A 14,178-nucleotide genomic window follows, 5' to 3' on the forward strand; every position below is an offset into this window, starting at 1 on the left:
TTACCTAGACAGGCTTTAACTACCACGATCCTTAGATCTATTTCCTGAGTAGCTAGTGTTTATCTGCTTGAAGGGCTGAGAGAGATGGAAAGGATTTTGATTCCAGGCAACCCAGACAGAAGAAGTTGAGGATCATGGTACAAACCTGTCATCTCAAGTATGAAAGGAACCATATCTCACTTAGATAACCAGTGTAAAAATGGGCTGGAGGCGTGGCTTAACTGAAGAGTACCTGTCTAACAAGCATGAGACCCTGAGTTCAAATCCCTAAGACAAAAAAATTTTTTTTTTCAAATAATATTTCAAAATTAAATTACTTTAAAAAAATTACATTTCTGTCAGGTGCTTATAGCTCAGGCCTGTAGTCCTTGCTACTCAAGAAGCTGAAATTTGAGGAATACAGTTCAAAGCTGGCGTAGGCAGGAAAGTTCATAAGACTTTTATTTCCAGTTAACCATCAAAAAGCTAGAAGTGGAGTTGTGCCTCAACATGATAGAGCACTAACCTTGAGCACAACAGCTCAGGGACAGTGCCCAGGCCCTGAGTTAAAGGCACAAAAACAACTTAAAATTTTAACTTTTTGTTAATTCATGAAGAATATGGACACAGAGAACCAGTTAGACCCCTTTTTTAGTGTGAATTACAGATGATGGTGCTGAGAACTATGCGTCTGTGGGATGGTGACGGTGGCTAACCTCAGGACCCTTCCTGCAGGTAGAGCCAGTGGGTTGTAATGATGGATGACCAAAGGTGCTTACTGCATGGTGACAGCTTGAGGTCACAGGGAAGAAATTTGACTTAATTTGCATTTTATTACTAAGTTTAAGAGTGTATAGGGATGTTGTTTAACTAGAACCGATTATCCTTTTGTTTTTAATCTAGTAAATGCTGCCACTCTTCTTCTGGGCGTGGAGAATCCACACAAAGTAAGTGTGCCTAAAGCACCCACAAAGGAGGAAGTGTCTCTCAGAGCCTATACTGCCCGCTGCCGGCTGAATAGGTTGCGACGCACGGCATGCTGTCTGTTTACTTCTGAGAATATGGTTAAAGCCATTAAAAGGCTCGAAATTGAAATTGAAGCCGGACGGTTACTTGTTCGAAAAGATAGACACCTCTGGAAAGATGTGGGTAAGATGGTCATGGAAATCTTGAGTTTATTGTTTAAGGCTCTAGAGACTGAGAACTTTGTTTCCCCCAGCTTATTTATTGAGGTGTGGTGTACCTTCAAAATGTGTGACTTTGGTGTGTGTATACATGGTGAAATGAAGAGCACAGTCCAGCTAATGAACACCTACCAGCTAGCACCCAGAGGGTACAGGGCTGAGGGCCACTGGACACCTACTCTCAGCAAATTCAAATGAACAGTGCTCTATGGTGTAATAGATCTCCAGTGTTTATTCTTCTTGCCTACCTGGAGTGTTTATTCTTTTAATCAACATCTCCCCAGACACTGCAGGGTACTCTCCCGGTACAAGAGAGATCATGCAGTATTTCCCTTTCTGTCCCAGGCTTGCTTTATGTAACAATATGTCCTCCTAGTTCATTCATATTTCACCAAATGACAGGATTTCCTTCTTCAAGGCTGCAAGGATTCCGTTGTGTAGATGTACTCAGTACATTTTTTCATACATTCATCTATTGATGGAGATTTTATACCCATTCATATCTTGGCTGTTGTCAGTAATGCTGCCATAAACATGGAATTGAGTTAGCTTTTCCAGGCACTAATTTTAGTTTTTTCGTGTATTTATACACAAGAGATTTTTGTATTCCAAAGCTGAGTATATCTGCCTAGACTTTCATATGACTGAATATATTTAAGAATTATTTCTTATTTAAATATGACTTTGTTTTGCATTTTGTGCTGGTTCTAAGAGCTTGAACTCAATGGGTGCTATCCCTGGGTTGTCTTTTTGCTCAAGGCTAGTGCTCTACCACTTGAGACACAGCTTTACTTTTGAGTAATGATTGTTTTTTTGTTTTTTGTGTCGATATTTTTGCCCTGGAATTTTATTTATTGTCTGTTTGATTATTGATTTAAACAATTTTATTTCAGGTGAACGGCAGAAAGTCCTGAATTGGCTGTTGTCATACAATCCTTTGTGGCTTCGAATTGGCCTTGAGGTGAGCATGTATTTCAGATTTGGGGGAAAAAATATATTTATATATATTTAATTTACATGCTTTTAATAAGAGGCTCTTTAATAAAATAAGGTTTTACTTATGAAAGTTATAAAATCATTTGCTTATTATTTGTATATAAGTTATAAGGTCAATTAATAATACTCATTAAGTGACTGGGCCATACCATTATGTTATTTCCATATTGTTACAGAGTAAGCTACCTGTGTAGTCTTAAAAATACATACGTGGTGCTAGATGTAAAAACAATTATAGCCAGCTCATTTTTGAACTTTCAGAGTTGAAAAGACTAAACTGTTCTGCCTACCTTTTCTAATTTAAACTCTTTAGAACTCAGTGAGGTATGTGTTATTATTTTCACTAGTAAAACAAAGGGTATGATGTTAAGCTGACTTGCCAAATGCGTAATTAGCCAGGTCTTGAACCTTCATAGGCCGATGCCAGAGCACTTTTCAAGGTATTCTGATGGAGAATTTCTCATAAAATCTTCATCAGAGTTTGAGTTACTTATCTAGTTTCTTTTTTTTGTTTTAGCTCTCTAATTTCCAGCTTGTTAAAACTACTTGAGTCAGCAGCTACTGACAGGAGTTAGTGGAAGACACATTGCTTTTATAGTAGTGTGTTCTGTACTTTTAGTCTTCTAGGTTTCTTACCTTTCATTGTTACTTTTATTTATTCCAAGTTAAGAACAGAAGAATATTTAGGGCTACTGAAGATTTTTGTAGTCACCTGGCTTTTCTGTATCAATAACTTGACACTCAGAGAAAAGTAAGAATAAGTATAGTGACATAGCTTGTTTCAGTGCTAAGATTTTTTTATTTTATTACTTTGGGTACTCAGTAAGTTACATATTAACCATCTGTTCCTCACATGTCAAATAATATTGGAGCTGTAGCTGAATTAACATTCCCCACATTGCTTGCTGAAAACAAGATCATTGGGTAGAAAATGAATGTCTTTTTCGTTAATCTTCATTTATTGTTTGCGCTGGTTCTGGGGCTTGAACTCAGGACTCCACACTCTTACTTGGCTTTCTTGCTCACAGCTGACACTCTACTACTTGAGTCATGCCTTTAGTGTACTTTAATAACAGATTTGCTGGGACACAGTGACAGTGAAATTTGACTAACATGCAAATATTTGATAATTCTTTAGCTTAAGAGAAAAATAAATATTGCTTGGCAGATGCTTAAGAATGTTTTAGTCCTCATTTTTCATTTCTATTATAAACACTAAAAATGCATGAGACATGTGCAGTTTAAAGAAGTTGTCTAGTGAAGTAGCCGTGTCATGTCCGTAGGATTTAGGGAGCAGCTCATTGCCAACTCTGCACTGATGCAATGGATTCCTTGCTTTCTGAGAAACAGCATAATCTTGACTTTGGCATTGATGTTTTTTTCAGACAATTTATGGAGAACTCATATCTTTGGAAGACAATAGTGATGTCCTTGGCTTGGCTGTGTTCATTCTGAATCGCTTGCTTTGGAATCCCGAGATAGCAGCTGAGTATAGACATCCCACTGTGCCTCATCTCTATAGAGATGGTGAGTGTGTCTTCTTCCAGGTCATCTTCTATACTGGGCATTATGTCTTCTAGTCATTTGTCTTCTTGTATTCTACTTCCCCCAAGAAACCAATCCAAGTCAATCTCTTTCGACTTCCTTCTCTCACTGTTCTCCATCAGCTTCTCTATCACTATAATCATTCTTACCTAGGTTCCAAGTACTGTGAGGTTTATTTTTGTAATTTGCTATTTTACATTGTTGCACCTAGGGTGGAATGTGAAGATGATACGTGCTTATTATGTATTTGCTGAATAGACCAGCTAAATCTCTTGATGTTAACATGGCATCTCCTTGTAATAGAAATATTAAATTGAACATTCCCTGTATAATTATACAATAGATTCATAAATAATAAGTACTGATATAAGGGCAGTGTTTTATTTGTTTTTGCTCCTAATTTTTTGCTAGCCTGTTACTGCCATAGTCTCAGGTGAAGCTTCCTTTTATAGGTGAACTTGTGTGTCTTTATTTCAGGTCATGAAGAAGCTTTGTCCAAGTTTACACTGAAGAAATTACTGCTCTTGGTCTGCTTCCTTGATCATGCTAAGATTTCCAGACTTATTGATCATGACCCTTGTCTCTTTTGTAAAGATGCTGAATTCAAGGTATAGTTTTCTCTTTTGTTTTATAATATTTCCCATTTGAAATACCTGATGCTTTTTATGGTGTATTTTCTGTAGAAAATATATTTTGGGGTAGTAAAGGAATGCATGTCTATCTATTGACTGCTTGATAGAATGCATGTCTATCTGTTGACTGCTTGTTCGCATCATCTTTACTCTTATTTTGCCTGAGATTGGGACTTGAATGGGGTACCTGATGCAAACTCAGTACCTGATGCTTTTGCTCATTGCTGGCACTAACACCTGAGCCACATCTCCAATCCCCATCCTTACTCTTTATGTTGACTTGACAATGAATGTAACTTGCTGAGGAATTAACTTTGGAGAATTTTCCCCTAATTTTGATATAATGTATTATAAAATTAATGCCATTATAGTTATTGTTAATTGTGAGCAATTTTTTATGTGTGTACCTACTATTCCTAGGGCTTGAACTTGGGGCATGGTCATTGTCCTTTAGCTTTGTTGTTTAAGGCTACCACTCTACTATTTACTATTTTACTTTTTTACTGTTTGCTATTTTACTTTTTTGCTAATTAATTAGAGATAAGAATTACATGGGCATTTCTGTGAAGGCTGGCTTTGAACTGCGATCCTCAGATCTCAGCTTCCTGAAATAGCTAGTTAATGATATACAGGTATAAGCCACTGGTAACCAGCACGAACCATTTATAAACATGTCTTACATTTGAAATATATGGAACTTACATAGTTGCCATACATATGAAGCTAACAATCTTCTTACACTATTTATTTCTCTATGTATACAGTGATCAGAAGGACTTCGTTTTTATTGTAGATAGACTTACAGTATTGAAATGTGATACCTGCACCTTGTTTCTTTATAGGCCAGTAAAGATATTCTTCTGGCTTTTTCACGAGATTTCCTGAGTGGTGAAGGGGATCTCTCCCGTCACCTTAGCTTATTGGGATTTCCCGTGAGCCATGTTCAGATGCCATTTGATGAATTTGACTTTGCTGTCACAAATCTTGCTGTGGATTTACAATGTGGGGTGAGACTTGTGTAAGTATAAGAAATAGAATTATTTTGTTTAGTGGGAGAGACTAAAACCTTGTATTACTACTTTATGCTCTTTAATATTTGTTCTTATATATGATGGAGTAAATTCAAGGTTAAAGAAACTGAGATTTCTTTATAAAAAGAAAAAAGATATTGTTGTTATGCTCAGATACCTTTTTCTTAATCACACTTCTTTCCCCCTTGTTAGAATGTGACTAGGGCCTATTGGTAAGAACTACTGTCTCAGAACAGTAGTTTGAAAGGTCAGAAAGCTAATTAAAATATCAAGCACTTAAGTAAAATTTTATATCAACATAAAATTTCATAAGGTGCGTATCACTGTTTCTACCAGTCTTCCTTTGTGCATGAATAAAATGTGGTGAGAAGGAAGAACTTCTTGCCCAAGTTTTAGATGATGGAATTTGACATGAATTCATGATGTCTGACTTAAAGTATTTTTCCAACTGGAATCCTCAAAATTAGCTGTGTTTTGAGTGGCAGGTGTATATTTCTTCTTTGGATGGAATAGACTTTATTTTGTACTGTAGTTGACTTCTTCATAATTTTTGCTTGGAGACATTTTTCTTTTTCCACACAAGTCTCCAATATAAATTTATTAAAAACAGCATGGATTTTTGTTTAGTTTGTGGTTCAGAGGTTTGAACTCAGGGCCTTTTGCTTGGTAGACTTGTGTCAACAGCTTGAGCCACACCTTCAGAGAACATGGATTTTTTTTTTTAATGTATACTTTTATATAACAGATTTACCTGAAAACAGTTTCTTTACCTTTAGGCGAACCATGGAACTTCTCACACAGAACTGGAATCTTTCAAAGAAACTCAGGATTCCTGCCATAAGCCGTCTTCAAAAGATGCACAATGTTGATATAGTCCTTCAAGTTCTTAAATCACGAGGAATTCAGTTGAGTGATGAACATGGTAAAAACCACATAGAGCTACAAGTTACTCTTTTAGCATTAGTGTGTACAAATGTCATGTTGACCTACTGCATTCTCATTTATAGGAAACCCTATCTTCTCCAAGGACATTGTGGATAGGCACAGAGAAAAGACTCTTGCATTGCTTTGGAAAATCGCCTGTGCTTTTCAGGTATTGGTACATGCTTGGCGCACTGTACTATATATCAATTCTGAATACTGATTTAGAAAATCAATTTGAATCAACTAAAAACTAGCAAAAGTACTTATCACTTGCTGTGGTTTATAAACTGTTCAAGGAACTGTGATCATGGCTTTATGTGACTCCAATTTAATCTTAAGTCTCCCTCACTGGTGAGGAATCTAAAAGTAAAGTTCATATTACTGAGTAAAAGAGTAGAGGTTCTTAACCATTCAGCAGTCTACCAATTCTCCATAGTTTCAACTTGCATGAAAAGAAAAGTTTGGCCTTTCTTTTGATGTCTGTTTTTCTTCCATATTTCTCTAAGTAGAAGACAGTTGCTTTAATTTCTGCAAGTTTAAAATTGAGTTAAGAAATTGTCTTTTTAAAAAATTTTGTATGGGGCTGGGAAGGTGGCTCAGTGGTAGAGTGCTTGCCTTGCATGCCTGAGGCCCTGGGTTCGATTCCTCAGCACCACATAAGCAAAAAGAAAAAAGCCAGAAGTGGCGCTGTGGCTCAAGTGGAAGAGTGCTAGCCTTGAGCTGAAGAGCTGAGGGACAGCGCCCAGGCCCAGAGTTCAGGCGCCACGACCAGACCCAAAAAAAAAAAATTTTTTTTTTGTATGTTTCAGGTGGATATTTCCCTTAATTTAGAACAACTAAGGGAAGAAATTGACTTCCTAAAACACACACACAGCATAAGAAAAGCAATTTCTGCACTATCATGTTATTCTGATGCCACTATGAACAAGAAAAAAGACAAAAGGAATAGTGCCCCCCTTGAACAATACAGTGACAGTGTGAAGTTGTTGATGGAGTGGGTAAATGCAGTGTGTGCCTTCTACAATAAGAAGGTAAGTCGTTTTCCTTTTATTTCAACATAACATCTTTAAATAAACCTCAGCTGAAGTCTTCCTAGATGGATAAAATATTTTCTTGCATTTTTGAAGTTTATATAGACAAGCTTTTCCTCAAATGAAGTGGTTAGTATTTAACAGTTTTAATCGATCAGCAATTGATTATTAGCCATTGATTATTAATAATAGAATGAGTGAATGTTATACTTGTTGCTACTAGTAGTATGATTCTATTCACTATTTAGAGGGAATTGAAGCCAGGTACTGTTAGATCATGCCTATAATCTTAGCTTCTCAGGAAGCTGCAATTTAGATGATCTTTGTTGAAAGCCAGCCCAGGCAGAAATGTCAGTGAGACCTCATCTCCAAAATAACTGGGAAAAAGCTGTACTGGAGGAATGGCTTAAGTGTACAATACCAGCCTAGAAAGCAAACCAAGAAAGCCAAACAAGCACAAGGCCCTGACTGCTTATCTCAGTACTGACATAAACAGAGAGAAAGACTACAGAACTATTATGTTTATATTCATCTCTAAGTAAAGCTAATTATTTTTCTGGTACTTCCTCTCAGGTGGAGAATTTCACAGTGTCTTTCTCAGATGGCCGTGTTTTATGTTACCTGATCCACCACTACCATCCTTGCTATTTGCCTTTGGATGCTGTGTGTCAGCGCACCACCCAGACTGTGGAGTGCACGCAGACAGGCTCCGTGGTATTGAACTCCTCCTCCGAATGTGACGATAGTATTCTGGATGTGTCTTTTCAAGCATTGGATCACGGTCGGCCCCCTTTGTTTTGCTGATTAACTTCTCTGATTCTTTGCCATATGTGAGTCTGAACTGCAGCAGTCTAATTCTGTTTTCCTTTTCACTTTGTGTACTAGAAAATGCCTCAGAACTACACAAAGAGCTTCTAGAAAATGAAAAGAAAAATTTTCGTTTGGTAACATCTGCAGCAAGAGACCTGGGTGGAATACCTGCTATGATCCATCATTCAGATATGTCGAATACAATTCCTGATGAAAAGGCAAGGGAGAGAAGTCTCTCTTGATTAAGAACCTGGTCGTAAGTCTCAGTGTGACAGTATGTCACATATTCTGTTGATCTGCTCTCATCTTGTCTTTTCCCTTAGGTTGTTATTACCTATTTGTCATTCCTCTGTGCAAGGCTTTTGGATCTTCGTAAAGAGATCAGGGCTGCTCGACTCATACAGACGGCTTGGAGAAAACATAAGCTAAAAAAAGATCTAAAACACTATAAGGTAATTCTAGAAAATGAAAACATCGTAGTATGAATTGCACTTTCTAAGATGCTAAGGTTTATTTAGTAGTGGTACTGGGTTCGAACTCAGAACTTCACAGATGTTAGGAAGGTATTCTGCCTACTGTGTTTCCATACTGTGTAATTGGGTCTGTGGTTACACTTTCTGTAAAGTCCATGCTTGTCTGGTGGCTTGACCCTGGTAGCAATATAAAAGGTGGTCATACGTAGTATATATATTACTCATTTCGACTAGTATTCTGGCTTCCAGTTCATGTAAAGTGAAGTGATGAGTACAGCCTTGGAGAGTACAGCAAAGTGATCAGAGCATGGACTAGAGCCAGACGCCTGGTTCAAACCCTGCCTTTGTTGGCTGAAAACAGATAAGCCAGTTGACTCCTGGGATTCAGTTTCCTCACTGTCCCAAGGATCAGATCTGTTCTTACGTGATTTAAATGTGTCAGTCATTAAGTACGTATATAAAGTACATTGTTATTCATCATAATGTAGTAGTTTATTTTGAGAAGTAATGCCAACAGTAATATGGAGGGAAGGAGCTGGCCTGTCAGGTTCTCTAGGCAGGTGCCTCCTCTGTGAACATAGAGCCTATAGGGCGTTCTCAGGTCCTCTTCTTATAAAGTTGAACTCTTCTTGAACCTATCTAGGCTTAATGCTTCAGTGCCTTCTGTGCTGAAGGAAACAGTATTTTATCAGTCTCCTCTTTTGAGTTGCTTTGTCCCAATAATAGGCAATGCTTTCTTATGCTGCAAAGCATTTCCTTTTCATACTGTACATCCCCTCCCTGAAGCTCAGGCATAAATTCTCTAGACTCTACTCTGAGAAAGGTCCCCTGTTACACTTCAAATTAACTTTATTTAATGAGGATTTATGGTAGCTCAAACATATTTATATCACTTTATCTTGGATGGTTTCTTGGAATCTGGTTCATCAAACAAGTTACCTGAAAGCACATCTGCTGGTTGTGTTGACATGCCTGGAGGCAGTTAAGGATCAGTTTGATTAAATCAATTTAAAAAATCGATTATCTTACAAAGAACAGTTTAAGGTCTTAAGAACGAATACTTGTTATTTATTCATTCATTCCTTCATTCATTTTAAGGAGCGAGACAAAGCTGCAAGAATTATCCAGAAAGCTGTAATCAATTTTCTAAGCAGACAGCGATGGAAAAAAGAGGTTACTGCAGCACTAGTCCTTCAGAAATGTTGGCGAAGAGTCTTAGCACAGAGACAGTTATTAATCTTAAAAGAGGAAAAACTGGAGAAAATTCAAAATGCATCAGCAACAATTATTCAGGTATGGTATCTTGGACTAATTTTTGAATGTAATCATTATTAATGATAGGCTTTCAGGAAGAATGACAGATATGATAAACATTTTAGTGATTGATTCTATTTTAGCAGTCTTTGTCTTATGTTGCCCCTTGGAATCTGAGCTTGGCTGAGGACCAGTATGACCAAAATCTGGGACTGCTCGAGTCCCTTATACAATGGTGTATTTACATAAGACTTAATGATTGGCCACGTGTATTTCCAATCATGTTTAGATTACTCAGTACCATGCAGATGCTGATTTTTGTTATGCTGTATTGTTTAGCAGATAATGACAAGAGAAAAACAGTTTTCATGTTGGGTACAGGCATCTATTTTTTCTCAAGTAATTTTCAGTCTTTTGTTAGTTGAATTCAAGAGTGTGGAACTAGAGAGTATACTCCTCTCACTACTTGCAAAACTTCTGCAAATGATCGAAATGCCTTCTGCTCTCTGAAGGAGAAAACATGCCTTCCTTGTTTTTATTAGAGATTTACAGTCTTCCACTCTATGGAACATGTCAGCATCTATACCACTCTTCTCCTTGGCATGCCAAATTCCTACTCTTTTCCCCTTTCCTATTATCAGTTACTTGAACACATTTTAGTTTATATCCTTATTTAATTTGTATTCTGCATATGCTTTTTAGTGGCTGTCTTTGGGGTTACAGAGTATACTTCTTTTTTATATCTTTGGAAGCAATGTAGAGTCAATATAGAAGATGTACCACTGTACACTCCATAGACTCATCAGCTTTCTGGGTATTTGCCTCTATAGACATTAATAATCACAAGCACATAAGGAGTCTTTCTTCATCTGTTAGATTTTTATCATTTTTGTTGTTGTTTTGCCTTCATTTCTGATGCTACTTTTCCTGACCTTTTTTTCTTTTTTCAGGAATGTATTGTTATTATTTACAGCTCCTTTTTGTTAGCACTCAGAACATGCTTTGTCAGTTCTCTCTGATCATCTTGCTGTCTGATGAAGCATTTTATTTCAGTTAATTATTTTTCTGTAGGTCATATGTCATTCCTCTCTGGCTACGTTGTGTTAGTGTTTGCCACTGGCTTTCTAGTCACGTTTCATTGAAAAAAATGATAAAAGGTAGTATCTTAGTAGCATTGAGTTTTCCTATATAAGAATGTAATGTATCTTTTTGTTTATATTTTCTATAACTGATTTGCATTTTTTCAGTCAAGGCTTCTAGGGTTTTGCATGTACAGATCTTGTACATGTTTTGCAAGATTTATACCTAAATACCTTTTGACGATTCATGTAAAATACATTTTCGAATTCTAACTTTGCTGGATTTGCTTATTCCAGAATTTCTGTTGTTCATTTTGGGGGTTTTCTAGATAGATAGATCATGATGTTTTCTGTGAATAATAGTGGTGTTTCAGGACCTTTGCTGTGAGGGGGTTAGGCGTGGTGGGGGGGTGTAGCCTGCTTTTTGCTCTGTCCTTTTGAAGGTAAGGATAGTTTATCACCATTACGTTTGAGGTTAGCAGTAGGCTTACATCCATGTTCTTTATCCCGCTGAGAACTGCTCTGTTTTCCTAGTTTGTTGAATCCATTTTCCTCTTATTCCATGCAGATAATTTTTATCTCCAAGTTCATCAACTTTTCTTTCTCCTCCATTCATGTATTGTGCCAGGCCAGTGAGACTTTTTGCTGTGGTTATTGTGGTCTGAGGTTCTGTTCCCATGCATGTCTTGGATGTTTTTGCATTAGTTTCAGGCTGTTGGACCCTTTTCACTGAGTCTGTACCAGATGCTTGCAATGCCTGTCATCTCACCACTTGCCCCTGTTATCTTTTCCTGGGCAAGTTGACATTTTCCTGCTATGACATATGACAGATAATTTGTAATTGTATCTTACGTATTGTTGATGTTTCATTTAAACCCTAAGGAGAGTGTTAATATTTTAGTTTTAGGAGCTGATCCCACCTGTTGGATTCAGGCTAGAAGTTTGCATCCGTCTTCCATGGTTATGATGCCATATATGTGTCACTACTAGGGCTCTCGATTGCTCTTTCTCTCACTTCAGTTCTTAAGGTTTGCAGTCTGCTGTAGTCTAGGTTCTAATGTGCCCAGCTTGGTAGTAAGCCTTGAAATTCATGAACAACATTGTCAGTTAGCTTTTCTGAGCTCCCCTCTGCAGACTTCCTTATATCCTAGTTCCCTGTAGATGCCTTGTTTGGCTCTGGGGCCAAGGAACTGAAGCGTTAAGTACAGTACTTGACTCTGTCTGTGGTTACACCCACATGCGGCCCAGCCAATGCTCTGCATCTTTTCTAAGAGGAAAAAACGAAGACTGACAAACATTTGGGGTACTGAGAGAGCCGAAGAGTCTACCACAATATTAAATGATCTTAATCTAAGCAGCGTCGATACTGCAATAGATACTAATAGTAGATGACTTCATATACTTGGACAGATTTTGTGACTAAAGTGCCCCTTCTTTAAATAAGGAAAGAAGGCCAAGTCACTAGGTGGCCATGAGAATTAAGTTATTTGTAGTATGCTCCATGTGAAAACTTATTTTTCACAGACAGATCAGTGTGCTGATAAAATCACCTTTGGAATCAGCAAAGTTGTTAGAGAAGATGAACTTACCTCCTTTGTCATATATAAAAATGGATTGAATGGTCAGCAGCAGACTAGTCATAATGCTTTAGAAGAGAGTATAAGTCAGGCCACTTTATCCTCAGACTCTGTATTCTCAATTGGAAGATTTGACATTTTCATATAACTATTTTGTCAGGAGAAGGAGGAAAGCTGAATAGATAGTGCTCTGCAGCTCTGAGCACTGTTTTTGCCATACTTTGCCTTATTTCTTTTCTGGCAGTTTTGATAATCAACTTATATTTGTAAAAGAGCTTACAGTTTTCAAATTCATTTTTCACAGGTAATTTTTAACTATTGAGTATATGTTGTTACCCTATTATGTTCCTTCATAGAAAGAGAACCAGTGATATGTATATATTACTTCTCATCAGGATGAAGAGTAGAGCAGAGCCTTTGTGATAGAAGGTGGTCAAGCTTATAGGGTCTGCCCTGCTCCTCTCTCCCCTCAGCAGGCACAGGCTCCTCTCAGTTCTGCTCAACCTAGGATAGGTGTGCCCAGGCCCAGCACTCCTGTATTCCCATCAGTGCTTTAGGCCCATGAGGTATCCAGCGCTTATTGCTACACTTCCTCGTGAGAAGAAATAAGACCAACACAACACTCGCCTGCAGATATGTGAAGTTTGTGATGTTTTAGACAAGGTTACAATGAGAATATTTAGAGTTTGGTTGCCAGCAGCCCAGTAGATACCAGCAACTGGCATTAGCTCAGGACCTGCCAGCCCAGGTTGTTGAATTTGAAGAGTTTACCTTCTAACTGTAGCTTTCCAAAACAATTCTACTTCCTAATTGTACATCTGTAGTTCTAAATTTGGCAAAAGAAAATAAGTCTTAATAAAAAAAATTGTACATATATAGTTCTAACTTTGGCAAAAGGAAGCAAGTTGTAATTAAAAAAAAAAAACTCTGAAAGTGATCAAGCTCAGGTATTTCTCAAACTCTTCTGTAGTCATCCCTAATGAGCCACGATAAAATTGTTTGTATACCCCAGAAGGTATCAAAATCTGCATGTCTTCAAAAATAGAAAATCACAAGTAGCATACTTATTTTTCATCAAACCTATGCACATGCACAACCTATTTAATCCTATACTTAATTGTAGATTACATAATGTCATGTGAGTACTATGTACATAGTTGTTATGTTTGATTGTTAGGGCATAATGACCAAAGAGTTTATGTTGTGGTATGGTTAGAATGTGTTTATGAGCAAGATATGCTAACAAAAGACCAGCAGGAAATAAAAAGGGGTTGTTATTTTACTGCCTCCCTCCCTTTCCCCTACCCCCAAAAAGTTTATGTTCAGAACAGACAATGTTTTTTTCTTTTGAAACCTTTTCTATCTTTTTTGGGGGGGAGGGTCATGGGGCTTGAACTGTCGGCCTGGCTGCTGTTCCTTAGCTCTTCAGCTCAAGGCTAGCACTCTACCACTTGAGCCACAGCACCACTTCCAATTTTCTGATGGTTCATTGGAGATGAGTCTCATGGACTTTCCTGCCTAGGCTGGCTTTGAACCGTGATCATCAGATCTCACCTCCTTATTAGCTAGGATGATAGGTGTGAGCCATCGGCACCCAGCTCCTTTTCTATTCTTGTTGGAATTGATAGGTAAACAACAATGGATGCAGAGAGCCTGCTGTATT

At 37.6% G+C, this 14,178-nt stretch overlaps 1 protein-coding gene across 1 annotated transcript in view; it reads left to right on the forward strand.

Moving 5' to 3' along the window:
• Aspm (assembly factor for spindle microtubules) overlaps positions 1-14,178 on the forward strand; it is a 41,499-nt gene that overhangs the window by 8,871 nt on the left and 18,450 nt on the right. The window contains exons 6-17 of the mRNA XM_042701220.1: positions 883-1,128; positions 2,057-2,124; positions 3,545-3,686; positions 4,182-4,312; positions 5,179-5,354; positions 6,144-6,289; positions 6,375-6,460; positions 7,101-7,322; positions 7,896-8,103; positions 8,208-8,350; positions 8,456-8,584; positions 9,704-9,898. Of these exons, the coding sequence (XP_042557154.1) occupies positions 883-1,128; positions 2,057-2,124; positions 3,545-3,686; positions 4,182-4,312; positions 5,179-5,354; positions 6,144-6,289; positions 6,375-6,460; positions 7,101-7,322; positions 7,896-8,103; positions 8,208-8,350; positions 8,456-8,584; positions 9,704-9,898 (1,892 nt within the window). The remainder of the gene's footprint in view (positions 1-882; positions 1,129-2,056; positions 2,125-3,544; positions 3,687-4,181; positions 4,313-5,178; positions 5,355-6,143; positions 6,290-6,374; positions 6,461-7,100; positions 7,323-7,895; positions 8,104-8,207; positions 8,351-8,455; positions 8,585-9,703; positions 9,899-14,178) is intronic.

This window comes from Dipodomys spectabilis, unplaced genomic scaffold (assembly GCF_019054845.1).
Source record: "Dipodomys spectabilis isolate Male_0828 unplaced genomic scaffold, ASM1905484v1 ptg000288l, whole genome shotgun sequence".
Lineage (NCBI taxonomy): Eukaryota > Metazoa > Chordata > Mammalia > Rodentia > Heteromyidae > Dipodomys > Dipodomys spectabilis.